This window comes from Lichenostomus cassidix, unplaced genomic scaffold (genome assembly GCF_008360975.1).
Source record: "Lichenostomus cassidix isolate B80296 unplaced genomic scaffold, HeHo_3.0 HiC_scaffold_577, whole genome shotgun sequence".
Lineage (NCBI taxonomy): Eukaryota > Metazoa > Chordata > Aves > Passeriformes > Meliphagidae > Lichenostomus > Lichenostomus cassidix.
This window is the reverse complement of record NW_028148002.1, coordinates 2,893-30,839: the sequence shown is the minus strand read 5'-3', so window position 1 is coordinate 30,839 and position 27,947 is coordinate 2,893. Positions and strand designations below refer to the sequence as shown.

Sequence of the window (27,947 nt, the reverse complement as noted above, 5' to 3'; positions counted from 1 at the left end):
AGGTGCGCTCGCTCTGGTGGGAGGCTCGGGAGGAGCGGTCGCTCCGGGGCGCGGCTCCGGCGGCTGCTCGGCCATGCGGGCGGGCTGAGCGGCGCCTGTCCCGGGCGAGGATGGCCTCCAATTTCAACGACATCGTCAAGCAGGGCTACGTGCGCATCCGAAGCCGGCGGCTGGGGGTGAGTGAGTGAGTGCGTGCCCGCCGGTGCCTGCCCGGGGCTGGACAGTTCGCTTTCCCATTGATTTTCCCCTGCCGCTCCTTTGTTCCTGCAAACCGAGCCCGGTGTGTCTCCGCAGGGGAGCCACGAAACAAACAGATGGGCAGAGAGGAATGGAGGCACCATAATATCTGTTATCTGTAGATGTGTATGGATGTATTTACCTTTTCCCCTCTCTCCCGGGGGCAGCCGGGGATGCTGCTCTGCCTGAAGCTCTCAGCGCTGCCTGTCGCTCCGGGGCAGCTCCGGGAGGGTCGCAGGGCTGGCGGTGGCCGTGCCGGGGCTTTGGGGGTCCGGGGAGCCTCGGGCAGGGCTGGGCTGAGCGCTGGGAGGCTCTGGAGCCGCTCAGGTGCTTCGCTTCCTGCCGCCACTGAGGGTTTAGCGTCTGGGGTGGGACAGCTGAAGCTTTGCGGGGTTTTCAGGGCTTTTCGCGTCGCTGGAGTTGCGCAAAATGCAAATTCACGAAGCCCCGTTTAGCTGCTGGTTTGATTTTAAAGTTATTTTGAGGATGTTTAGCTGCCGCCGTGTGTTCCCAGTTTGGCTGGATGTGCCAGGAGAGGCAGCAGGGCAGCTCCCCGCAGCTCCCGGGCTGGAATGTGCTCTGAAATGCTGGAATGTGCTCAGAAATGCTGGGCTGTGCCCCCAGTCCGGGGCTGCTGCTGTCCGGGGATGGGGATGGAGAGCTGTTCCCTCCTGCGAGTGTCCCCGAGTGCGCCTGGCTCTGGGGATGTGCCTGGAGGGAGGCTTTGGGCAGATGAAACCTGTTAATCGGTGTATCTGCCTCTCAGCGCTGGAAAGGAACTGTTTTATTGTGTTTATTAGAAGCTGACGGGTTGGCAATTCGGAATTGGTTTGTTGCAGGGAGTGTCTGTGCTCCTCGGCAAGCTTTGCTGCCTCACTGCAGTTCCAGTTCCCTTCTCTTGCTGGTTCCATGCTCAATGACTTCTCCCCAGTTTTGGTAACTTGCATCTCCCTGGCTGCTTTGGGAACAGGGAAGCATTTTAAAAGTCTTCCGTCGGGCTGGATTTCCCATCCCTGCCCTTGCAGGCACAGCTCATTCTGCGAGAACCCTGTGACTCTGTGACAGATTGACATAATGTCATTAGGAGAGGACTTGGAGTAGATTTGGCAGAATTATTGTGTCAAGATTCAGTTTCATTATTGAATATCTATGAATGTTCAGTTTGCTCCAGCACAAGCTGGAGATTGAGCTGTGATACATTTTTCCATGCTGTAACAGTGAAACTCAATGCAGTGAGGTGCATCTAACTCTGGAACAGTTGTTTCCAGCTCGGAGTGTTGCGTTGGCCCCCAGCTCAGGAGCAGATGGGTGAAAAGTGGCTGCAGATTCCTCCTGGAGCGTTTGCTGTAAGCTGCTTAAAGCCCAGTGCCCTGCTTGCCAAGCCCCGAGTGGAAATGGGGAATTTTGATCAGCCTGAGCTCTCTGGGGCAGGCTGGAGATGTCCCTGGTGCTCCTGGAAATGGGGAATTTTGATCAGCCTGAGCTCTCTGGAGCAGGCTGGAGATGTCCCTGGTGCTCCTGGAAATGGGGAATTTTGATCAGCCTGAGCTCTCTGGAGCAGGCTGGAGATGTCCTTGGTGCTCCTGGCTGTGATGTGATGTGACACCTGAGCTCCTGCCTGCAGCAAGAGCTTGAGTTCAGTGTCTCTCTGGCTGATGGGAGCCTGGCTTCTCCAGAGGGGAAGGATTTATGCCAACAGGTTGTTTTCTGCTGGCTGTGCCGGGAAGGGCTGTGGGACACCCAGGAGCAGCTGGAGGTGGGCAGGGAAAAATTGCTTTATAAAATAATAACTGTCAAACAGCTTTCCCCTGCTGTGAGGAGCTCAGGAAGGACGAGGCTGCTCCAGCCCCGTGCAGGACTCGTGTTTGATTGAAAGGGATGCTGAGATGTGAGTGGGAGTCTCTGAAATCCATTCCCATATTCTGGTGGCACAGCTGTAATCAGAGCATTGTCTCTCCAGGCTGAATGCAGCTCCTGGCTCTGACTCTGTAATGCTATGGTAATTCCATCTCCAAGGGAACTGGGAGCAGAGCTGGGAACCACAAATTACCTCAAGAAATGACTTTTCTGAGGAGCTAGGGTGCAGGTGCTCCGTTTGGAAAGAAAGGGGTGCAGAGGAGCAGCTTGCTCAAATCCACACCTCTTTGAAAAGGAATGTGACAGTTCTGGAAGGCCCCACTTTGTAATTCCAAAATTGAATTTAGGCTAATTAGTTTTGCACCTGAACTCTTTTTTTTCGGGCGCACTCGAAATGTGTGAGTTTAATTGAATATTATTTAATAGAATAGTTCCCATAGCAACATTTGTACCACATGTGTCTTCTGCAGAGCCAAATATATTCAGGAGAAAGCTCACTCTTCCCCATCCTACCCATCCTTATAGGGAGAGAAAGAATTCCCCCAGCCAATGGTGTCCGTGTGTTGTGTCATTAGCAGTGACACACAGCAGGTCGTGTGCTGGAAAACTGCTGACAGGGGAGAAGCACAGCCTCCCAGAGTTCTTTAAAGCAGGCAAAAATCAGCTTTGCTTCGGGAGGAATGATTCTGTCAGGAACCACCAGCGACCACTGGAGCTGAATTTGGGGAAGGAGGATGCTCAGTGCTCTGGCTGGCAGTCACTTCTCAGCTGATGAAGGGTTTTAATTCTGGATATGAAGCAGGGCTGTTGTTTTATGGCTTCTCTCTGTCTAAAAAGGCTTTTTTGTGCTTAGGGTGCTGAAATAATTTGCATGTGAAAATGAAGGTGAAGCTGTATTCTGGGAGAGGACAAAGTTTTTCCTTTTATAGGGAAGAGGGTTATTAAAATCAGAAATCTGTAGGACGACAGATGCTGCTGAATCAATACACAGAGATTACTGCTGCTGCATGACAGAAATACTTAAAACAAACAGTCCTGGCAAGTTGTCATTGGTTAGAAAAGCCTTACAAGGTATTGATCCCTGTGGAACATATCCCATCACTAACTGGACTGTTTACAACCCAGGAAAATCCTCTGAGCACTGAGTAGCGTGTGGAACTCTCAGAGGTGGACATTAGGAACAGGCAGCCGGATTTATTTCCTTGCTGCTGTGATTTTGGGGAGGTATTTCCCGCCTGTGGAGTTCGGGGAGGCTGCTCCACGAGTTTGCATTGCCATGGAGCTCCTGCAGGCTGTTAAAAACCCTGGCTTGGGAGGATCCATCAGCTTTTGTGGAGCTGTGCAAGCAGCCAAGTGTCTGATCCTGAAAACACAGACTTGTTGGTCTGTTTGTCAGGGGATAAAGCTCCTGGAGCTCTATGGGAATAACATCTGTCAGGGGATAAAGCTCCTGGAGCTCTATGGGAATAGTGTTTGTCAGGGGATAAAGCTCATGGAGGGCAACAGAGGGGCAAAGGGGAATTTTTTTACCTGGGAATCTGTGTGGGAAGGAGGTGCTGCCGCCAGGTTTTTGCACTCCTGTCTCAGGAGGTGCTTTGCCACCTCGAGAGGATCTGTTTAACACTTGTGATTAACCCCAGCCTGCCCTGGGGCTCTCTGTGACCCCAGCTCTGCAGGGAATGATCTCAGGTGGCTCTCAGAGGCTCCTGCATGGCAGTTTGGGTTGGATCCCAAAGGAGCTGGGTGTCCAAGCTGAGGGTCAGTGGGGTTTTGGCAGCCACAGCCCCAAATTGCAGCTCTGCAGTTTGTCCTGGCAGTTTCCTGAGGCCATGGGGCTCAGCCACCCTCCTCCAGGGTTTGGTCACTGGGCTGTGCAGCTCTGCAATGTCCCTGCAGCCCTTCTGGAGGGGGTTCTGTGGCTCTGTGCTGATGGGGCTGGATTTGCTGGGGTCAAATATGTACAAGGGAGTCTGAAAGGATGGCTTTGACCACCTTTGCTGGAGATGGAGAAACTTCTGCCCTTCCACCTGGCAGTGGGGCTGTTTGAAGGGCTGATGGTGAGCTCAGCCCAGACCCTTTTTCTTCCTCTCCTCCCTGCAGGGCCCTTTCCTGGCTGTGGGACAGAGATTCAGCCTGCTCAGGGACAGAGATTCAGAGCCTGTTCAGGGACAGAGATTCAGCCTGCTCAGGGACAGAGATTCAGAGCCTGTGGGACAGAGATTCAGCTCAGCATTGCCCCAGCACTGCAGGGACAGCATCCCTTGGGGTGCTCTGGACACACTTTAACCCTGATCTGAACCAGCTCAGCCAAACTCAGTGCAGTGCTGCTCTCAGGGAGCTTTGGGAAGTCCAAATCAGCAGTGACTGTGCCTCTGGTGGAAGATGTGACTGCTGGCACTGGAAGGGTGGAATTGTTCCCTCTTCAGTGTGACCCTTGGTGAGGACAGAAATGAGATCTGAGTGGGTCAAGTTTCTTTCCTTGATGGGCCTGACTGGCCCCAAACCTCCTGATCACATCACTGGGAAGGAATGAGGTGTCAGGGGTGTCCTCCAGCACAGAATTAAGACACTCCTGGCCAGCCCTGGGTAGGAATTAGTAGGAATTCAGAGTTCAGCTTGTGACAGAGGAGGGAGCTGAGACTGCCCCAGCTCTGCAGCCAGTTGTTTGCTCCTGGGGAATGCTGAAGTGGTGTGAGCAGTGCTCAGATATTCCTGGATTGATTAAAAAAGTCAGTGAAAAAAGGAATTCTTGTGTTTCTGGAATTCTTCTGTTTCTGCCTGCTTCTTATGTCGATTAGTGCTTTGCTGGCAATATTAAATTTTCCCCTAAAATGAGGAGGATGTGAAGCTTTCCTCTATTGGGTGAGGAGTTCCCAGTTGAGCAGTGCAGGACTGAAGTGGGAAAATCCAGCAGTTTTGTCCTGGAGATTGTTCCTCAATAAGCAAAGCATCAGTGCTGATCTCACACCCTCCTTTAGATGAGAATTATTAAATAATATGAAATAATATTCCTTCAGGGTGAGGCTCAGAAATTTGGAGAAACTTTTCCATCGAGTTCAGGACTTGTCCACTCCAGCAGGAACGTCTGACTGGTGAAAGCTGAGGAGAAATCCAAACTCTCAGGGTTTTCTGTGCCTGATTTTAATTAAACTGCCTCCTGTGGCAGCTTCATTGAGAAGATCGCTGTCGAACGTTGCCAATGACATGTACTTTGACAAGTTCTGCTCAGCTCTGTTGCTGTGAAACCCTGTGGGAGGAGAGGTAGAGTGGGGGAGAGACAATCTGCAGGACTAGAACCATATGGTGGGAGAGATTGGGCGCTGGAAGAAATGTGCCAGCAAGTTAACGTGGGGATTTTAGAGTGTGAGAACTGGGGAGAAGAATGATGTCAGGCTGGGGGGAAGGGGAAGGAAAAGTTGTCTGCAGCTCCCTTTGAAGCAGCTTTATTAATAAAACTGTTCACCTATGGAGCTCCTGTCAGTCTGGAAGTTGGAGAGAGAGCAAAACGGAACAGATTTCTCAGGCGCCAACTCCAACCTGCCAGATATTAAAGCTGGCTGGAAATTCATCGTTTTAGCGAGCTGCTGGGTAAGGTGTGAGAATATCTTCACAGATATTAGGGTTTCTGACTGCTTGGAAGTTGTCAGTGGCGGCAGGGAAGGATCCAGAACGTTCCTTGGGCAGTTGGAGCTGACAGGGGATCCCAGAAAATGCCAGGAGAGCCTCATGCAGCTCCTTCTGGGTGCTGTGAGTGCAGCAATCCCCTTTGGATTGGCACAGAGTTAATGGGGTGAGAGCCCAGTTGGGGTCTTTATGGGGTTGGCTGTGGGGTTGAGGTTGCAGCAGGGTTTGCCATTTGGCTGTGCTCAGCTCCTGTCCCTCTGTGCTCTGCTGAGCTCAAAGCAGCTTTCCCATTTTGTGTCCTCTCTTGATTTTTGGCTTGTGGGAACAGCGGGGAGAAATGAGGGTCTTCATTTGTTCCCCAAAAACCCCCACCAAAATCCCAAAACCCCCCACCAAAATCCCAAAAGAACAACCCTAAGAACTATTCCTGGTTTTTTCCCCAACAGATTATACAGCTCATGATTTGGGGGATGGAATTCTCAGGTTGATTCTGGCCCATTTTAGGAGGAGGAATGGCTTTTTTTGTGCTTTCCAGCATGTTTGCTGATAAATTACCTTCTGGGTTTTTCTTTGGAACATGGGCTTAGTTTGTGAAGGAAAACAGTGAATTCAAATGTTTCCCTGAACTGAATTAACGAGTGAACAAGTGGCTCTCACCCATTTGCTTTCTTCTTCTAAAGATGTTTTATTGTAACAAGTTTAATGCCAATCTGACCAGATCACCCTTTTTCCTTTACCCCAAACACCTCCCTCACCTGCTGGTTCTCTTTTTCCCTATTTGCTCTTCCTCTGGTACAAAAAAATCTCTGTTTTCTGGAGGTGACAGCAGCAGCTCTGCATGCAAAAAGGCCTGTCAGGAATGACTGTGAAGGCAGTGAAACCCAATTATTAACAGGTGAAATGTACCCTTTGGTGATTTTGATGGCTTTTATCATCAATTCCTTTTGCAACATGCAGGAAATTCTCCCCCTGCTGTGGATGGGCATTGCCCCGGAGTCAGAGCAGGGATAAATAACATCTTGCAGTGGTTGTGGAAACACTTGAAAGAAAGTAACAGATGCTAAGGGCTGCTCCTGAGACTGACATCTTAATTTGAGCCTGACATCTTAATTTGGTGTTTGTGCAGCTTCAGGAATGCTGTGGAAGATGATGGACTGTTCTATTATCTTTTTATCTGACTTCACCCAGTGCTGTCAGAAACACCAGGGAAAGTTCAAGCTGTTGAAATGAATATTGCTGGCTTGTTTTGCTTTTTTTTTCTGTACTGAAAAGGATGTCACTTGTTTCAATTAGGGTGAAATAAGTGGTATTTCTCCCCAGGAATGTTTACACAGGAGGTTAAATTGTCCCTTTACTTGCCAAGCAATGTCTGTCTGGGGAAACCATCAATCCCCAGTGTGTTTGGCAAAGGGAAATTCCCTGTGAATGTCTCAGGGATGTCCCCAGGAGGGTGAGGAGGGAGATTGCTGATGGTTCTGAATTCACTCATCCTGCTGAGTGGCAAACTCCTGGCACAGTGCTGTGGGAAAGCAGAAGTGGCTCTTTGCTGCTCGATGGAGTGGTGCAAATTAAGTGTTCTGCTGAGCTTTTATAGACGTTTTGAATGCAGCTTTCTCGAGGTTGTGTCTACCTGAATGTGAGTGAACTCCTCGACTCTGTCTTTAACTGGTGCTGGGAAGTGAGGAATGAATCTGGGCTGGGTTTGTGCAGTGGAGCTGATGTGGAGAGCAGCCTGAGGAAGTGCAGGAGCACTGCAGGAGTTGGTGGGGAGAGCAATTCCACCAGGGGAATGCTGGCTCTGGAATCCTCATTTTACTCACCGTTTCTTTGAGTCAATGTCAGTCCATTCCCCCAGCTCGAAAAAACCAAAAAACAAAAACAACCAACAACAACAACAACCAAAAAACAAAAACAACCAACAGACCTCCCGCCCCCAAAAAAACCCCATAAACCCAAACAAAAAAGAAGCCCAACCAAACAAAAAAAACCCAACCAAAATAAAACCCCACAACAAACCAGGAGCTCCAGTCCCTCCTGTCCTGAGGATCCCACAGCTGGACACAGCACTCCAGATGTGCCTCACAGGCTGGGCAGAGGGGCAGGGTCACTCCAGCTGTGCTGCATAGAGGGGCAGAGGGGCACCCAGGCATCAGGGTCACTCCAGATGTGCTGGGCAGAGGGGCAGATCACTCCAGATGTGCCCCTCAGGCCGGGCAGAGGGGCAGGGTCACTCCAGCTGTGCCAGGCAGAGGGGCAGAGGTGCAGGATCATTCCAGATGTGCCGGGCAGAGGGACAGGGTCACTCCAGCTGTGCTGCACAGAGGAGCAGGGTTACTCCAGATGTGACTCTCAGGCCGGGCAGAGGGGCAGGGTCACTCCAGCTGTGCCAGGCAGAGGCGCAGGATTTGGAGTTTGGGAATGTTTGGAGCAGGAATCCCATTTTTTCTCCCGAGCTGACCCCAGAGCAGCTCTCAGGGCAGCCTCAGCCCCTTTAGCCCTTGAGGCAAACACCTCCATCCCTCTCAGCTCTCTTCCCCGATTTAACGGGCTGTAAATCTGTCATTCCCCACAAACCCCGCTCCTGCTGAAGTCCAGCCCGCAGTGACTCCCTCGGGAGCACGATTTGCTCTTTCCTGCAGATCCACTTTGATTTCCAAGCTGCTCCACGCTGCCCAGAGCCCCGGCAGTGACCTGTGGCTGCAGGGTTTGATGGCAGGATGGAGGGGAAATGTGGGAGGAATGAGAGAAATTCACCTTGTGCTGAGGCAGAGCCATGGATTCATCCCCACCCCTGGGGTTATTTATTTATTATACATATTTATTACATTATTTATTATATTATTAATGTATTTATTGCAGAAAAAGCTGTGCTGCTCCCTGGAGCTTGCAGGTGAATTAACTGGTGAATGTGGAGAGTGACAGCAGGCTGGGAAGGGGAAGTTATTCCTATTTTTCCATCTGTTAGTGAGGAACTTGCAGGGTGTTTGTCAGGCTTTCCAACAGCTCCCAACAAGCAGCATTACCTGAGTTTTGCAGCTGGGCAAGAGGTACAGCTGAGCTGCTCAAGGATGGAGGAACTGGAGTTCTGCCATATCTGGCTTTGGATGTTGGTGGCTTAGTGCTGGAAAAATGACTTTACTGGCAGAAGGTCTTCATTCATGTGCAATTTCTGCCCTTTTTTTTTTTTTGTCTCCTTCTGTGTAATCTCCAAATGCCGAGTCCAGCTCTGAAATGCAGCTCCTGCAGACGACTGTGTGCTCTGAAGGGGTGAAAACCCGAGTTTGTGAGCAAGCCCAGTTCACCTCCAGCACGGAGCTGTGCCTGCTGGGGAGGGCAGAGAGCATCCCTGCTGTCCTTGTCACCCAGGGCAGCCTCCTGCAGCTGATGGCCTAATTAGGGAGCTCTGTTAATGAGCTGTGTCAATGCCCCCACAGCCCACGTAATTCCAGCAAGCAAATCAGATAACTCGTGACAAAAGGAATGAATCCAATCCATGGTGGGCATGTAAACCATTCCCCAGCTCCCTAATCCTGCTGATTCCTAGGGTTGTGCCCAGCAGGACAGCCCATCCAGCTGCCCATCCAGCTGCTGCCAGCCCGAGCTTTAGCCTGCACTGAAGCCTTTGCTATTTTTCCTGCCCAGTTCCAGCCCCTGATTGTCTCCTATCCAATGTCATGCCCAGAATTAACTGTGTCTGGGCGTAAAGCTTGGCAGATGTTCAAGGAGCCAAATCGAGTCCTTAGCTCCAGCCTGGATGGTTTTTTCAGCTGGTGAGGGAGGGTTTTGCTCTGAGTGCTTCTTGGCTCTTCTTCTGGAATGGTTCTTCTCTCCCCTAAAGGCCTTTTAGCAGCTCAGAATTATAACCTTGTCTGTATGGTTTACAAAAAAAATCAAACAAAATCCACCAAGCCAGCAAACCTACACTTTGAAGGCTATAGGTCCAAAAGACCTATATAAGTGGTCCATAAGACCTGGAAGTGGATAGGATATTTCAGATAAAGCTCTTTCTGATGATTCCACATGCAGCTGGTTAGTTTTACAGGGAGGGCAGGCTGGAGACTCAGATCTTGCTTTTAATGTCGTTTAGGTTGCATTTAAGAAACACCTCAGTGTGCCCTGAGTAGAGAAGTGAAGGAAATTCCTGCTTTACAGAGCACCTGTGACATTCCTGGGGGATAATTCCCAGTCCTGCCTCCTCAAAGGCATTTTCCACGAGCAGCTCTCACTGTCCCCTCCCAGCTGCCACCCTCCTGGCTGTCCCTGTCCCTTGAGCTCCACAGTGAGCACAATTCCAGTTTGGTATGTTCATGGCCATGAGGTTCAGGTGGCTCCCCTGCCCTGGCTGAAGCACAGAGTCCTTAAAAACCCTCAAAAGATGTCGTCCCAGAGGGATTTCCCTGTCCAACCCTTCATCCCTGCCCAGGAGCTGCCATTCAGGTGCCTCTGAACTCCAGAAATGTCCTGCTGGTTCCATCAGTGGGACATTGCTGCTGAACTGCTTCATTGGCAGGGAGTCACTGCCAAGGGCTCCTGGAGGCTCCTGGGTGTCCCTGGAAAGCTGTTTGACAATGGGATCCCCCAGCAGGAGCAGCACATTCCTCCCTGTCCCTCGGTGAGCCATTCCCTGTCAGAGCTGCCCTGCTGCCCTCTGCCAGCAGCACTTTGGCTCAGCATTGTCCCCTTTGGCTGAGCCAATGACCAGTTCAGAGCAAAATCTATCCAGTGCTGCTTGTGTTTGCCTGGCTGCTGTCCCAGAGCACAGCATCCAGCAGAGGCTCTGTCACTGAGCTGCTAGCAGAGAAGACCCAGATTCTCAGCGTGGCATAAAAAAGAGAGCTTTTATTATTTAATTCCAACTTATATGGATTTTTTCAGAGGTCACCCAGATTGGTCAGTCAGAAACCTCCCCCTAGGCCTGACTGGCCAGGTCTGAACTGTCCAAATCTCGAGACACTGTTTTTAATAACATCCAAACTTTATCTTTGTTTATAAAACACAAGAAAAATTCTCATGGGAAAGACCTGTGCTAGCCACAAGGCTCCATCCCTGCACTGCCAGGAAATGCTGTCTGTGCTCAGGTGATGCTCCCAGCTCAGACAATGTGTCACAGTCTCAGCTGCTCAGGGGGTTTGGCAGTGAATCTTCTCTGTGGGATTCATCCCACGGAGTCACGAAGAACGAAAAACCCCAGATAAATGAAGATGCAGCACAAAACTGGCTTGTGCTGACTGTGTGGAGTGGGAATGCATCCGTGGCTCCAATCCAGCTGGGTGGTGTTTGAAGCTGAGGCTGGAGGAATGGCTTTGAGCTCTGAGCCTGAACCATTAACAGAAATCCCACTTGTGCTTGATGTCATTCCAGTTGGGAGGGGAGGGCTTGTGGGGAGAAAAGGCTGATTGAAATGCCTGATGTTTGGCAGAAATAGAGATCTGTTGTGACTTGCATCAGCAAGAGTTAAAGGTGGATAAATCCCTGCACTGCTTTGTGCTCTGGCCTCACAGCGAGCTCTGGCCAGTGCCAAAGCTGAATTTTGTAACTTGATGAAAAAGCCTTTGCCCTGCTGAGTGATGTTGTGCATTCTGAGTGCAATCAGAACCAAGATCAAACCTCATTCTGAGTGCAATCAGAACCAAGATCAAACCTCATTCTGAGTGCAATCAGAACCAAGATCCAGCCTCATTCCCCATTAGCAGCTGTGGATCACTCTCGTGTGAAATATTGTTGGTGAAGATGCAGCCTGAAAGAGGGGAAGGAGTGGGGTTTATCCTGCCCCAAATGTGTTCTCAGGGGAAGGAAAAATCCTGATTATTTTCTTTAGTGTCCCAGAGGAGATAATAGCTGGGGTGATCCATCTGTTTGTAATTGTTCTGTGCTTGTTCTGTGGCTTTTCAGGGTTAAATGGGGCTGAAAACTCTGCCAGTGTGGGGGAGAGTGGACATGGGCTGGGAAAGGAGAGGCAAATCGTGATTTTAGGGAAGAAATCATTGCAATGAAATAGTCTGTGGACTCCTGGAGAGGCTGTGGGGTTTGGGCCACAAAGTCTCATTCAGGTGAGAGAGAACTCTGCCCTGCTGGCAGCCAGAGCTCTTTATTGGAAAGCAGCTCTGCAGCTTTCCATGGGGAAAAGCTTCCTGCTGGAGATGTGCTGCCTCAGGCAGGCTGGGGAGGGATGGGATAATGGGATAATGGGATGGGATGGGATAAAGGAGCTGCTATCTGCCTCTCCTGGCACTGATTCATTTCTCCAGAAGCACAGCAAAATTCTAGACCCAGTCTCCTCCCAAATGTCCTTTGAGCTGAAACTGATTTCGGGGCTCATTTCCCACCTTTGCACTCAGAGGTGACAAATTAAGGCTTTTTTTTTTTTTTTAATAACAGAAGAATTAAGATCCAAACTCTTGCCTGTGTGAACAACTCCCTGTTGGAAAGACTTTGCACCTGGAATTCCAACCCACTGAGGACTCAAAGTCCAACAAAACCCTCCAATGATTTTCCATGTGCAGCTGAGGCTCTCAGTTTGTTTCCTACCAGCCTTGGGGGAAGTGGCAGCGTTTTTTTTCCTCCAAAAGTAAAAAAAAAAGGCAAATTTTAGGAGAGACTGAGGAATTTCTCGAGCCGTTGAGCTTTGCCTTTACTGCTTTATCTGTTTCTAGAGGTTGCCAGAGTCACGAAAGGCAAATTCCTGGCAATATTCCAGGTTTCTGGAGGACATCCCAAGCTTCAGGAGTGAACCTGCAGCTCCTGCTTTGAAAAAAAAAAAAAAAAAAAGCAAATTTTGTGTTGATTTGACAGCAAGTTCAGTGTCCCTGCAAGTGCACCTGATTGGAATTCTTTGTTTTAGGGCAAAGTGCAGAAAAACACGACAGAGGAATAGAGCAGGGCAGCTTCCCCTGGAGGGTCTCTTGTTCTCAGAGGAGAAATTCACCAGATGAGGTTTTCTGCTGCTGCTTGTGACCTCCAGAGCCTCTGGAATAGCAAACAAATAAGGGTGGGATTGTTTGTTTTGGTGGTAAAGTAGCTTTGCTTTCCTGTGGAGTGGTGGAAACCACAGATCTTAGTGGTATAAAACAGCCAATTTCAGCCCCCCTGCCTCAAGATCTGACAAATAACCTTCCTCCCTCCAATTCTATATATTTGACCATTTCCAGATGCTTTTTTACCTTGGTTCCTGAGCAAAACCAGTGAGGGGCTGGGGCAAAGAAACGCAGATTTTAGCTTCTAAATTCAAATATTTTGTTTCTTTTCACGTGGAAAATTCTATTCCATTCTTACTGTGTGGAATAATCTGTGCTTTGTGTCTAAAGGAGAGAATTTTGGGCACTCCAAGTACAGCCCTGGGTGATCCTGCTGTGCTTTCCCTCTCATTTCCAGGATGCTGCAGGGTTTGGCTCAGCAAGCCCTGGTTTCAGTTTCCCTCTCTGCCTGAGGATATTCTGGAAGCTCAGAGAGGCAGAAGATATTTTTCCATTTTCCATCAGGCAGATGTCATCCCTGGAAATATCCCAGGCTGGGTTGGATGGGGTTTGGAGCAGCCTGGGACAGGGAAGGGGATGGGATGGGATGGGATGGATGGATTTAGGGTTCAGCTCCTTTGCTCCTTTCCAACCCCAAGGATCCTGGGAATTCCTGCCTGGCTGGGAAGCTCCAGGGGCAGAAATCCAGCTCCTCACGTTGCATCATTCCTTGGAAGTCACTGCTTGGAGTGGTAATGATTCTAGCAGATGATCTCTGGAGCCCGAAATAGAAGTGGCTGGACTGACCTTGGACATGCAACACCTCAGGGATTTGGGGATCCACTTCACTCACAGCCAGGATATTTCCCTGGAATTTCGTGCTGTTACCTTCTCTGTGTGCTCTTAGCAGCTGAAATTGTCAGGAGAGGCCCCAGGGAGGAGAGGCTGATTTGTGATACTTGAATTAAATCCTGAGTTAGACTTTCTCAGAGGATCTCACAGGCAAAGCTTGGTGAGTTTTAGGTGTTAGCAAATGCCAACCCTTGCTGCTCCCTCTGAGCACATCAGAGCCCAGTTTGCTGTGGGATTATCTGATCTCTGTCAGCTCAGGGTTTGCAGTGCATGTGATCACAGCACTGCTGTCAGCTCCTTCCTGTCCATGGAGCAGCAGAGAAAATGGGGATGTGAGGGATCAGCGAGCTCAGGATTCCCACTGATTTGAGGGATCAGCGAGCTCAGGATTCCCACTGATTTGAGGGAAAAGTGAGCTCAGTATTCCCATTGATTTGAGGGAAAAGTGAGCTCAATATTCCCGTTGATTTGAGGGAAAAGTGAGCTCAGTATTCCTGATGATTTGAGGGAAAAGTGAGCTCAGTATTCCCATTGATTTGAGGGAAAAGTGAGCTCAGTATTCCCATTGATTTGAGGGAAAAGTGAGCTCAGTATTCCTAATGATTTAAGGGAAAAGTGAGCTCAGTATTCCTGCTGATTTGAGGGAAAATTGAGCTCAGTATTCCTAATGATTTGAGGGATCTCTAGACTGGGTTTTGCTGTCACTGTGGTCAGGGACTTTGGAACAATTCCATTCAAACCCTTGCATTAAACAGAGCAGGCTGAGTGCCCAAAAAGCTGGGAAATGGGCAGAAAATCCTGCTCAGCTCAGCTCAGGCTGGCATGGGAGCAGCCTGAGCATCACCTGAGTGTTCCTGCAGCCCTGTGGGTCAGCAGTGTGAGTGTCCCTGTGGGAGATGGGCTGGAAAAGCTGGGGGGAGAATGATAAATCTGGGAGAAACAGCTAAAAACTGGTGAAAGAAGCGCAGTTAACAACCCTTTGGGGTGGAGAAATGGAGCTGCAGCTACTTCTGATGGACATAAGAGGTTTTTGAGCCCTCAGGGGTCACAGGATGGAGTTCCTGTGTGTTTGGGCAGTGAGCTGTCTGGCTGTGTCCCATCCCTGATCACCAAAAAATCTGTGCTGTGAACGCCTTGCTGACGGCTGCTCTCACTTTATTGATTTATTTATTTCATTCCTTTGAAATCACGCTCATCCTGGTGGCAGTTTGGATTTATTTGGAACCCGCCAGGTGTTCCCTTGGCACTGCTGATGGAGTGTGGGCTGGGAGCAGTTGGCAAAGCTCCTCACTCCTGCCTTCCTCAGCAGCCTGCTAGCTCAGCCCAGAGCTCTGCCTGGCGATGGCAGAGAGAGCAGGAAAGCAGCCTTGGCTGGGGAATGGAGATGGAGAGATGGAAAGGTGGTTTTAAATCCACTCTGCCCCAAATCAGTGGAATTTCAGTGCAGTTAGACCCTGGGAGCAAATTGCCACTTGTTGCCCATTCTACAGCTGAATAATCTGCATTTTTTGGACCAATAATTCAGTTCCTGCTCCCTCCTGTCACCATTATCCACAAAATACACACTCAGAGTTGTTGCTGTTGAGCTGCTAGCAGAGAAAAGGACCCAGGTTCTCAGTGTGGCAAGAAAAGAGAGATTTATTATTTTGATTCCAACTTATATAGACTTTTCAGAGGTCACCCAGATTGGTCAGTCAGAAACCTCCCCCTAGGCCTGACTGGCCAGGCCTGAACTGTCCACATCCGAGAAACTGTTTTTAATAACATTCAAACTTTGTTTATAAAACACAGGAGAAAATTCTCATGGGAAAAACCTGTGCTAGCCACACAGAGTCACCTCTCACACCAAAAATTCTGATTTCATCCCAAGAAACAGGCTGGAATCACCCAACAGCTTGGGCTGGTGTTGTCTGTAAACTTCTGAGAGCCAACAGCTGCTTTAGGATTTACCTTCCCTGGGGATATTGGTGATTTTCAGTGTTTAATGATGCCAAGCTGACTCTGCTGTGCTCCTAGATCTACCAGAGGTGCTGGTTGGTGTTCAAAAAGGCTTCAAGCAAAGGGCCCAAGAGGCTGGAGAAGTTCTCAGATGAACGAGCTGCTTACTTCAGGTGTTACCACAAGGTAAGGCTTTCTCAGACTTTTATTACTTGATGTAATAGCAAAATGAAATCTAAACTCTACATGCATTGGTTGGCCTGAAAATGGGAACTTTTTTCCCCTCTGAAGGTGCTGAATCAGTTTTGTGTGTGTTTTCATTCAGTGAAGCAGAGGAAATGCTCTTTGTAGCAAACACCTTGCTGAGCAAGTGGAAAATGACTTTATTTTGGAAGCATGTGGCCTTTCCTCTCCTCAGCCCTTTGAAATCCCATCTGAAATACTTCCCAGTGGCTCCTGCTTGTCGTGTTTACAGCAACAGCCATCCCAGGGAATCCAAAAAGCCCTGGATATTCCCATTTTCCTGGGATTTTTGCCTCTGCGGGAAGAGTTACAGCTGCAGACATGAAGGACAACAGGCACGTTTTCACAGCAATGATGGTGTGGGAAGCTCTGCTAAATTCACTGGTAGTAAAAGAATGAAGGTTTTTCCCCTCCAGTCACTTCTCTGGAACGATGTGCACATTTCATATTCACCTGAGAATTTCCATGTGTCATTCTGCTGGGCGTGGGGATGGAAATAAAAAACCTTTTAATTTACCGTTTTTAAATTTACCGTTTTTAAATTTACCTTTTTTAAATTTACCTTTTTTAAATTTACCTTTTTTAAATTTACCTTTTTTTTTAACCTTTTTTTTACCTCATTTTTACCTTTTTTTTTTTTTTTAAGAAACCTTTTAATTTTAATTTTTAGTAATTGTCAGAAAAAACCCCGAAGATTAGGAATTATGTGCATAAATTCCAGGCTGCTCTGCACTTCCTCACTTTGACAGACGTTGAGGAGGAAACCCTGAGGGAATCCTGCCTAGCTGTCTGCACACCACAGAATCTGGAATTGATTGGGCAGAAAACCCGTGGCTATTGCTAATCAGTCAGGCCCAGAAATAGTTCATTCCAATTTCTGCTAGGCAGCTTTCAGAGGTAATGAATAGTGCTTTAAAAAAAAAAATAAAATAATTGATGTGTGTGAGAGCTGCACGGTGTGTATGAGAATTTCCAGCTCTGTGGGAAATTTGTATTTTTGTGCCTCTGTCAATTATTGATGCAAATCTCTGCTTCTTCCCTTGCATTGAGTCCTGACAGGTCCTGTTTATTCCTAACAAACCTCACTGAGAGGGAGCTGATGAATATTAAATGGCATTTTCTGGGCAAAATGTGCTCGCTTGCAAAGAGGACAGGTGGATAAAAATGAGGTGTTTTTGTTTTTTCTAAATGAGCCTTGTAAATGTGTGAAATTCAAACGTGGTGAATGATGCAGCTTATAAAAGTGTTAAATATGAGCTGCTGGAAAAGGTGAACGTGGCCCTGCTGATCTGTATTGTGCTGTAGTGGGATGATTGCTATAAAAACCACAGTTAATTATTGATAAAAACACCCAGCAAAGACTGTGGCAGAGACTTGGACAATCACCACTTGTAGTTGAATGGTTCCTGTAAAAAAGACAGTGAATTATTGATAAAAGCACCCAACAAAGTATATGGCAGAGACTTTGACAATCACTGCTTGTAGTTGAATGAGTGCTATAAAAACCACAGTTAATTATTGATAAAAACACCCAGCAAAGACCATGGCAGAGACTTGGACAATCACTATTCATCACCTGCTTTTCACTGATAACCTGGGTGGGGTTTTGGTGCTCCAGGCTCCTGCAGAGGTCTGGGATGGGCAGTGCTGCTGCAGTAAAAGCTCCATGGGCTGCAGAGGCTCTGCTGTGACAGTTCTGGTGGTGGCACGTGGGGACAGGAGGCTGACTGAGAACTTCCCTGACTGAGAAGTTAATCCTGCCAAAAAAAACCCCAAAACCCCAAACCCAGGCAGAGCCATGCAGTGTCAGTGGTGAGAACCAAACCTCGCTGCGCAGCCCAGGGCTCACCAATGCTGAAAAAACCCAAGAAAAACCCCAAAAAAACCCCAAACCCAGGCAGAGCCAGCAGTGTCAGTGGTGAATCCAAACCTCACTGCACAGCCCAGGGCTCAGCAATGCTCAAAAAACCCCAAAAAACCCCAAAAAAACCCCAAACCCCCAAACCCAGGCAGAGCCCTGCAGTGTCAGTGGTGAATCCAAACCTCCCTGCACAGCCCAGGGCTCAGCAATGCTGAAACCCCCTTCACTCCTGCCTGCCTCTGCAGGAATTCCCAAATCCCAAAATCCAAGCAGCTCTCCCTCATCCAGCACTCTCAGCAGAGGTTTCATCCATCATAAAACTGAAGGGTGGGAAAGGAAAATGAAGAGCAGAGCTGATTTCTCAGTAGCTCTGCCTGCTCCACTCCAGGGTTTGTTTCTGAGGGTTTCTGCATTCCTGGGATGGATTGAAGGGCTAGAATTCCTTGGATATTTTGGTGTCCAGGGGCAGAGCAGAGCCCTGGTTCTGGTGGCACCATGCTGGCTCTGTCCTGGGGTCACACTGTGCTGCAGCTACTCTCTCTCCAGAATTTTGGGTGCCCAGCAGTGATGCTTCTGGGATTTTGGAGAATCTGACTCGTTTGAATTTGAATGTAGTTTTTCTACAGCTCAGCACCAGGGCCTGGATTTGGACATCCTCACCACTGGAAGAGCAAAACAACATCAAAAAGTACCTTTTTTCAGTATAATATTAACCTTTAAATCCTATTAACCACGCTGGCCCAGTCCTGGGGTCACACTGTGCTGCAGTTCCTGTCGTTCTCCAGCTGAATTTTGGGTCCTGGTGATGCTTCTGTGATTTTGGAGAGTCCAGTTGGTTTGAATTTCAATGTGATTTGTCTGCAGCTCAGCACCAAGGCCTGGATTTGGACATCCTCACCACTGGAAGAGCAAAACAACAGCAATAAGTACCTTTTTTCTGGTATAATATTAACCTTTAAATCCTTTCTGATCTTGCTCTGGTTTTTAAAAGTGGAAAGGTCACAGTGTCCTGAAATACACCTCGTGTGAGAACAGTCATCTGGAGCTTGTGGAGAGAGCTGGGAATTTGCATACCCAAAGCAAATTGCCCACTTAATTCATTTGGTGCCACAAGGGAGAGACAATAATTAGGATCCAGGCTGCAAAAGCTGCACAGAGAGCTGCTGCTCAGGTGATTTTCACTGTCTGATTTTCACTTGGTACTTGTAAATAATCAACCACAAATTGCCATGTGCTTGAGCAAAATACTGCTGGAGGGAGGAAGAAATTCTTTATTTCTTTTGACTCTGTGGTGTGCCAGAAGAATCCTCAATATTCCAGTGAAAACCCAACTAATTGCATGTTGCTGACAGGAATTCACAGAGTCCTGGAGGAGTTCTGAGTTTTAATCCTTTTGTGTTAATCTCACCTTGAAACAGCAGAAATGATTTGAACAGTCTTTTCTGCCTGCTTATGGAATAATCCACTCGGAAAATTGAATCGTGTAACTTGTAATTGTTTTCCAGGCAAAACTCTATCAGTGGCAAATGGAATGTTTCAGGTCTGACCACTGCTAACGAGGAGCTGGTGAACATTTGTTTTAGGGAATGATCCCTTAGCTGGGAATGGGGGTTTGGTTTGAGGCTTTAAGGGAATTACAGGAACTTTTCAGGGTGTTTTAGTGTCCCCACTAAAATTCCATCCAGCAGGGCTTGTGGAATGTGTGAGGAAGAGGAGAGGAGAAGGCAGGGAGTGGAGCTGGATGGGCTTTAAGGCCTTTTCCAATCCAATCCAAACCATTCCACGATTTTATATCAAATTCAATCTATAATTTATACTCAGCAGGTTAGACATGCACAGGCAGATCTTATAAGCAGGAGCAAGCTGGAATTTCAGCAACAGCATTTTCCATTAAATGCTCCCCTGGGGTTTCCTGGGAAATGTTTTATCTGTTCTCATCATGGGGCTGATTTTCAGTGAGCCAAGCCATGAATCCTTAATTCAGATTAAAACCCAAGGTGCATTGAGTGTGGCAGTTGTGTAGGCAATAAACAAAATCCCTGGGGTTTGTTAGGTTCTGAAATGCTCCCCAAATATGAGAATTATGCACTGATTCAAGCAATAGTTGGAGTGCTGAGGGCTGTTTTTTAGGAAAGTGCTTTTCTGGCATGGTTTTGATGGGAATGCAGGTGAGCACTGAGGCTGTGCTCTGTGCAGTTCCATCCCACAAGAGCTCCCAAGCACTCAGTGCAGCACAGAGTAAGCCAGGAGCTGCCAAATATTCTAGCAAGCATTTCCTCAAATATAAATTCCCTTTTCCACCCCTCCAGTTTGGAGCTAAACCACAAACTCCAAAGGGTTTGATGATCAGAAATTAATCAGAAATTAATCAGACACAACAAACTATTGACAGAGGCTCATTTCTGTGCTCTCTGTCTTCGCCTTCTGATCTTCTGTTGGCTTAGGGAGAATTTTTACTTGGAAAGATGAATTAATCTCCCAGAAAAGCAGGGCAGAGCTCTGTGAATGCTGCACAGGCAAGAGATAAGAGATAAATAACTCTTGGGTGATCTGCAGTGTCTTCTTCAAACCACAGAGTGCTTAGAGGGAGCTCAGGAGTAAAAAGCAAGTGCAGGAGAAAGCATTTTCAAAGGAAAACAAATGTTTCTGTTCAGGAGGATGAACTTTGGGATTTCAAGCATGAGCTGATTCGGGTGAAATCTCTATTGGAATCTCTTACTCTGATATTGCAAAGTATTTTACGGCAGTAAGTAGTTTTTGAGAGGAATTTATGACAAGGAGGGAGGAATGATTTCTGTTCTCAGGTCCAACTGATGATGCTGTTCTGTTCCTGCTTTTTTCACGTTTCTTGTTTGGCACAACTGCCCTGCAGCAGAGCTGCTGGGACTCCTGGAGCTCCACATGGGTGAATCCTTTACATTTCCATCCCCACCTCTCTCTGGTTCTGCCACACCAGCTTGGTTTTTCCCATTCCCTTCTCGTGAGAATTGCTCAGCCTGGACAGAGCTCTGCTCCCACCTTTCCCTTGGCTGAAATCCCCTCGGGATGGTGATGTGCTGAGGTGAGAGGAGTGCAGGAGGTGGCTGCTGCACCTTCCAGGGATTTCCCATGGAATATCTGAGCTGATTCCTGCCTTTCCTCAGAGGTTCCTCACCTCTCCTCCCTCCTTCCCTCCATCCAGTCAAGAATGGACAGAGATCTTCCCAAGCTCCTCGTTCAAACCCCAGTTTGTGCTTTTCCCAGGTCACAGAGCTCAACAACGTGAAGAACATCTCCAGGCTGCCCAAGGGCACCAAGAAACACGCCGTGGGGATTTATTTCAGTGATGACACCTCCAGAACCTTCGCTTGTGACTCGGGTGGGTAGAACAGCAACGCTTGGTAGGAAACGCTGGAGAGTTAATTGGGAAATGATAAATATTACACAGAGATTTTCTGGGTATTTTTTTGCAGAGCTTGAGGCAGATGAGTGGTGCAAAGTGCTGCAGATGGAGTGCCTGGGAACACGGATTAATGACATTAGCCTTGGAGAGCCTGACTTGTTGGCATCTGGAGTAGAGAGGGAGCAGAGCGGTAGGTGCATCGATATTGACCTTTTGGAATTTTTAATCGCGTTATTTTCAAGTCTTTTTGACTGTACATGTGGATTTTGGAAATAAACAGGAGCAAAACTGCTTTTCCAAGCCCTCCTTCCTGTTTTGGCAGGGTTGGGTTTGGGGTTTTGGGGGTTTATGTTTGACTTTTGTTTTTAATTTCCACCAGAGGTAATAAATAAGTTAACTAGAATTATTTTGGAGCATTTTCTATCTCAGATGAGTTAGTTGCTCCACGAGATGGGAGCTACCTGTCACTGTGTGGTTTTTCAGTGCAGTGTCAGTGAGTGAGGCTCTGTAAAGAGAGCAATAAATAACAATAATTGCATGCAAAACCTGAGCCCGTGGCTGCTCCACTTTGCTATGCAGATGAACTCATTCCCTGCACGAGCAGTGGATTTATTCATGAGCACAATTTTACTATTTGTTTGCAAATACCAGGATTATTCTGGGGCACACAAATATTTGATAGCCTTTTATTGCCCCAAACTGGGAGTTTATTGAGTTATTGAAGGAATTCTTTGTGTGGGAAGGAATAATTCTAAGTGGAAATAAGATCTTGTTAGAGGTGGAAAATAGGAAATTCCTTGCATGACTCGCGCATTTGCTGGGCAGGGATTTTAGACTAACCTTCTGTTTTTCTCCCAGAGAGATTCAATGTGTATTTGATGCCATCCCCTAATTTAGATGTGCATGGGGAATGTACCTTGCAGATAACATTTGAGACTATCTGTCTTTGGGACATCCAGAATCCCAGAGTCAGGCTGGTCTCGTGGCCGCTCAGTGCTCTGCGGCGCTACGGGAGAGACGCAGCCTGGTTCACCTTCGAGGCTGGCAGGTGGGTGGGAATTTTGTTCTCTTCTTGGCCTTCCTGGGGGGCTGGAAGCACTGTCAGGGGGGTGTGAAGGTGAGGGAGCTTCAGGATAAGGGATATCCTGGATATGCCTTGCCAAGGATGAGGGAGCGTCAGTCAGAGGCGAGTCTCGACCCATTTCTGCAAAAAAAAAAAACCCTGATTAAAATATGGAAACAAATGTGAAACAAACAAAAAAACCCTAAAAATCCGGATTAAAATTCTGAAACAAATATAAACAAAAAACCCCAATGAAAATACTGAAACAAATATAAACCCCATAAAAAACCCTGTCAAAATACCGAAATAAAAATAAAACCCAAAAAAAGCACCAATTAAAATACTGAAAAAAAATAGAGACCCAATTAAAATACTGAAACAAATATCAACCTCAAAACCACCCCAGTTAAGATACTGAAACAAATATATAAACCACGCCAAAACCCTATTAAATTACTGAAGCAAATATAAAACCCCCCAGTTAAGATACTGAAACAAATACAAACCCAATCAAACCTCTGTTCACCCCAGGTTATAGCTGACAGTACTGAGTGTCACTGTATGGAGTTATTCTTAAATAAACAGGCAACGAGCCTGAGATTTGGATGCAAAGATCTGGGAAGAAGGTGTAAAAATCATCCCAGAATTTGTATGAAGTTTGGGCACAAAGTTATGGAGTCTTTGGCAGGAGAAGTGCAGTTTGATGTCAAGGGCAGTGAGTGCCAAGGTGTTTCCCAAAAGCAAACCAAAGTACCTCCCAAAAGAATATAAAAAACTTTGTACTCCTGTTTTCCATGGATCTCCCTGACCAATGGATTTACCAGGCAGTTGACTGCAATTCCCTGTTTTAAAGGTGTTGCTCTGTGCTGCTTCTCCAGCCCAGGGGTGACCAGCTGAAGAGTTCTGGTGCTGCTGGAGCAACACTGAACTGATTTCAGTATTCAGGAGATACTGAGAGCTTTATTTGAGATTAAAGGATTGCACCAGTAAAAGGGACACAGATTGCACTATGAACTTATCAGGAAAGGGAAGAGGCATTGCAATTTCCATCTTCATATCAGTGCAGGATTTAGCCCTCCTGGGGAGGGGAAAGGAGCACATTTTTATTTAGCTGATCATGCATTAGCCAGGACAGGACAATGCAGTTTGGACACTGAGGATTTGTATTTATTGTTTCAAAACTCATTATCAGCAGCGTTAGAAGTCCAAAGGGGGAAGACAAATGAATCCTACCTGGCACAGATTCCAGGCAGAACCTAAATATAAAAAATCAAGGTCTCATGAGGGAATCTGCAGAGCTTTTGCTCTCGTGATGGATCAGCTGAGGCCCAGTTTGGAGAGAGCAACACAAACATGGCCTGGAAAAGGGAGCAGGGCTGCAAAGAGGTGGATAATCAATAATTGGATTTTCTATTCAAAACCCTGTGCTCCTGAGGAGGTTTTGCAGGTTCATGGTGACCTGGGAGCTTCCCTGTCCCAGCTGGCTGTGCTCTTGCCTTGGCAGGATGTGTGACACGGGGGAAGGGCTGTTCATCTTCCAGACCCGAGATGGGGAAGCCATTTATCAGAAGGTGCACTCAGCAGCCCTGGCCATAGCAGAGCAGCACGAGAGGCTGCTGCAGAGCGTGAAGAATTCCATGGTATGGAGGATTGGTGGGGTTGGGATTTGGGTTGGGGTTGGGGTTGGTTGGGATTCCACACTGGGCATCAACCACAGTGAAATCTCTCTCTTTTATAATGAACAGTTCTTGTTCAAATTGGTTTTGATTGATTGATTACATTAATTGCTTCACCAGGAAGGAAATCCCCTCAAATCCTAAAAAAATCCCTCAAAGCCACAGTGAGTGCAGCCTTTTCCCAGGGGGATTTCAAGGTCCAGGTTTGCCCTAGTGCAAGTTATTCTGCAAAATCTTTCAAAACTGGGTTGTCCAGCCTGAGGAAAACCAACCAACCCTAACAAATCTTCAATAATCCTTCTTTTCTTTCCTTTTGGAGCACTTTTCATGACGGATCTGAGAGAATTGCAGTGTGCAGGGGCTCATTTATCATGTCAGGGCCAGCTGCTGCTGTGGGATGCAGCCAGGGATGAGCAGGAGTTCCTCCTCCTCCTCCTCCTGTTGCCACAGAGATGCTGCAGGTTAATAGTGGAAATGAAATCAATCATCATTAAAGCCTCCTGTGCTCGCGGCCCGAGGTGTTTGGATGAAATGTTGTGTATTCAGGACAGAACATTCTAATTTTCATCCTCAGCTGAGGTTTTTTTTTAACTTTTTCCCCTGCTGATTGAGCTCAGGGGGATTATTTGTTCAGCCCTTTTTCTGTGTCATTTTCTCTTTGCTTTTCCATGTTTCCTGATAGTTTTTTTGCTCCAAAATACACTGATTTTCTTGTAAAAGGTTCTTTCACCTCTGATTTTGTGAAAGTAAAATATAAGACTTATTCTTTTCTAAAAAGCTGTCTTCATAAATTAGAAAAGTCTAGTGAAGCCTTGGTATGTTTGAAATGATGTTTCCCTGAGCTTTGGGAGGAGAGTTTTAGCTGCACTGTGAAACTGATAAAATCCAAATATTTTTATCAGCTTGCACATTAGTGAATTTATGGAAGAAAAATACCTTAAAGCAGTCAGTTCTCACGTGTTCAGCATAATGTAGATAACCAGGGGCTGTGATTATGGAAGGAAATGGAGCTGAAGGTCCTGCAGGGAGGGGAATGTGGGTTGAGCTTCCAGCAATGGGTGCAACCCATGCTCTGCTCCTGCACATCTGGATGTGAATCCATCCAGCCCATGCTCTGCTCCTGCACATCTGGATCTGAATCCATCCAGCCCATGCTCTGCTCCTGCACAGCTGGATGTGAATCCATCCAGCCCATGCTCTGCTCCTGCACATCTGGAGGTGAATCCATCCAGCAATCTGGGGGGAGGATGCAGTTCCTCCTGCTGCACTCCTGTGCCATCAGCTGGAATGTTCCTTGACTGTGGGAGAGGGGAGAGGAATAGAAAATGCTTCAAAACTACTGAGAGCAGCTTGTGAAACACACCCAGGCAGGGTTCTGACCCAGGCTGTGTGAGCTCCTGAGCCAGAGCTGTGTGAGCTCCTGACCTGAGCTGTGTGAGCTCCTGACCCAGGGACATGTGAGGTCCTAACCCAGAGCTGTGTGAGCTCCGAACCTGAGCTGTGTGAGCTCCTGACCTGAGCTGTGTGAGCTCCTAACCCTGAGCTGTGTGAGCTCCTGACCCAGGGACATGTGAGCTCCTGACCCAGAGCTGTGTGAGCTCCTGACCCTTGCAGGGGCAGAGGGGAGGAGGTTCTGCTTCAGTTTGTGCAGAGTCTGTGCTGTTCACACCTGTCCCCCTGTCCCTGACCATTGTCCCTGACCATTGTCGCCCCGCAGCTGCAGCTGAAGATGACGGAGCGGGCAGTGTCCCTGGGCACGGTGGTTCCCCTGCCCCGCAGCGCCTACTGGCACCACATCACCCGGCAGCACAGCACCGGGCAGCTCCTCGGCCTGCCAGGTAAGGGACACTGCCTGCCGTGTCCCCAGAGGGTGGCACTCGGCCTGATGGGGACGGGGGTGTGTCCTGTTTGGGGGGACAGCAGGGCCAGGCGGGGCATCCTGCCCTGTCAGGCTGTGTCCCCAATTTTGGGAGGATGCTGAGGACATCCTGGGAGCAGCTAGGATGTTTCTCCTGCAGGAGAGGAGGATTGGGAGGGACCTGATGCCAAACTCTTGGTGGCTTTTTTGGCTTTAAAACATTTCAAACATCTCCTGTCCCTCTGGATGGCTGCCTCACTCTGACAGCAGTGCAGCCTTCATTATTGATTTTGTGTGCTTGTTAAAATTCACCCCAAACAACCACATCCCCCAAAAGAACAGAAAAAGGGAAAATAAAAGGGAAATGGCCACGGTAAATGTTCCTGGAAAGCAGTTTGTGGAGCACCTGCAGTGCTGTCAGTGCATTCCAGCCTGGCCTGAGGGTGGGCAGTGTCTCCCCCAAATCCTGGGCAGCCCTGGGGCAGCACAGGGGTGCAGAGAGGGAGGGAGGGATGAGCAAACTCCTGCATCCTGCTGTCCCTCCGTGGTCCCCAAGGGACATCTGGTGGTTCCCGAGTTCCTGGGTGGGTGTGGGAAGGATCCAGCCATGCTTGAGGGAGGCAGGATGGCTCTAGGGGATCTCAGAGGGTTTAAATCTGAGTTTCAGGCTCCTGAGAGAGGGGAGACTGCAGCAGCTGCCAGGCACTGCCGATGCCTTGGGCTGCTTTCCCCAGCTGGAGATGCTCCAGGAGGAGCTGGGATGAAGTCAGCACCGTGCAGTGGTGTGTTTGCAGAATTCAAAACACCAACCGATTTTAAAATGCCTCAAATGAGATCCTTTCCCCGGTTCTTGCTTTCCAACACTAGAGGGGGCAGGCAGCCCATGGAAAACTCATCCAGGGAGGGATGAAGGATGAAGGATGAAACTCTGCCTTGCCACAGAGCCCTTCATCAAACCAGTGATTCACCAGAGAAATAAGGCTGTGTGAATACAAATCATTCATTTGATAGTTAGAAAAAGAGTTTGCTCGTTAGAATGGGGGAAAAAAAGGTCTAAAAGGGCGTTTTTACATTTTAAATGAATTTTACATTTTAAATGAAAGTAAAAACTTGGCAAAAACGAATCTGCTCTGTGCAGATTTCTGTTGGGAAGGAAGTGGTGAAGAAAATCTGTGTGGATGGTTCTGAGCTGGAGCAGCAGGTTAAGCAGGGATAGGTTTAATTAAAACAGAAAGGCTGAATTAAATGTGATCTGCAGTTCACATATTCCTGGGCAGGATGTGTTTAACTGGGGCTGTTCTGTTTTTCCCATCTGGCTCTGAAGATGTCTCCAGCCCCGTGAAGCTCCACCGCACAGACACGTTCCCAACCTACAGGGCAGAGCATCGATAAAATCCCAAAAGAACTTGACAAACTCTTTATCTCCTGACCAACTGCCCCGGAGGATGACAGTGGTGATGACAACCAAGGATGGAAATGCAGAGAAGTTCAGCCTGGATGGAAAATTCCTGCCATACGAAGGATTTTTTTAAACTTTGCCAAAAGTGGAAACTCTTCTGTATTTATTGGGGAGAGGAACCAAACCACCAAACCCTCGGGTGTATCTTTTATATCTTCCAGCTGGACAGAGAAGAAATCACTCCCTAAACACTTCCCAATGGTTTTGTATGATAGCTCTGTTGTAAATATGTGAACTCCTGGTGTAGTGTGGTTCCGTTTTGTCTCCTGACAGCTGTGTCACCCTGGTTTGTGGCAATGCTTCTCTTTAGTTATTTCCATTATTATTTCCCTCTTCCTGACCTCTGGAATGGTGGCCAGTTTGAAGCAGCTCTTGGATACAATTTTTTCCTGTTTGAAGATTTGATTGGTTTCTTTTAGAAGAATCTTCTCTTTCCTGTATTTATTTCCATCTCTGTAAACACTGAAAATAAAAAGAGTCCCACTTCATTTGCTGTGCAGGAATTTTTTTTGTCAATCAATTAGCACAAGTTAATTTTCTCATAGGACAGAATAATGGTCTTGGGCTTTGAGTTAAAAACAGCAAAAGGTTAATGTTGGATTTCCACATCCAGGATTGTTGGAGGAACAGAACTGGAGGGGAGAGAAGCTGTTGGGGAAGCCAAATGTGTTTCTGAAGGCAATAAAATCAATATGCCATCGCTGTGGAAGGTTCCCCACAGTGCACAGATAAGCTTCATTTATTGTAAATAAGGATTATGTTCACTTCATTCCCAAGCTGAGCTGCTCACAGAAATAAGGGATGGAAAGCCATGTTATGACTAATAGGTCTTTATCTTGCAGGTTTGCTCTGCTAATGTATTCCCTCTGAGCTGGCAGCAGCTGTTGTTTTATGGAGGAGATGACAGCTCAGGAAATGCTTTTATTCACCTTTCACTCGTGCAG

General features: G+C 47.7%; 1 protein-coding gene across 2 annotated transcripts; it reads left to right on the top strand.

The window, feature by feature from the left end:
- LOC146420401 (docking protein 5) lies at positions 1-27,491 on the top strand. Of its 2 annotated transcripts, none has more exons than XM_085048313.1 (8): positions 1-176; positions 15,540-15,647; positions 20,809-20,923; positions 21,018-21,137; positions 21,845-21,995; positions 23,515-23,650; positions 25,404-25,524; positions 26,869-27,491. In XM_085048313.1, exons 1-8 carry the CDS (start codon positions 111-113, stop codon positions 26,934-26,936), a joined length of 885 nt encoding a protein of 294 aa, XP_084904439.1. In that variant the 5' UTR covers positions 1-110; the 3' UTR covers positions 26,937-27,491. The 2 variants fall into 2 exon arrangements, with proteins under 2 accessions (XP_084904439.1, XP_084904438.1); XM_085048312.1 differs by having other exon boundaries at positions 21,806-21,995.
- Positions 27,492-27,947: the final 456 nt, after the last annotated feature.

What these genes read in the sequence shown, in the direction of transcription:
- LOC146420401 (XM_085048312.1), top strand. Translation starts at nt 111, where the DNA reads ATGGCCTCCAATTTCAACGACATCGTCAAGCAGGGCTACGTGCGCATC. An exon ending in ACTTCAGGTGTTACCACAAG is followed by an intron (nt 15,648 to 20,808) that starts GTAAGGCTTTCT and finishes TGCTTTTCCCAG; the next exon opens with GTCACAGAGCTCAACAACGT. An exon ending in TTCACCTTCGAGGCTGGCAG is followed by an intron (nt 21,996 to 23,514) that starts GTGGGTGGGAAT and finishes TTGCCTTGGCAG; the next exon opens with GATGTGTGACACGGGGGAAG.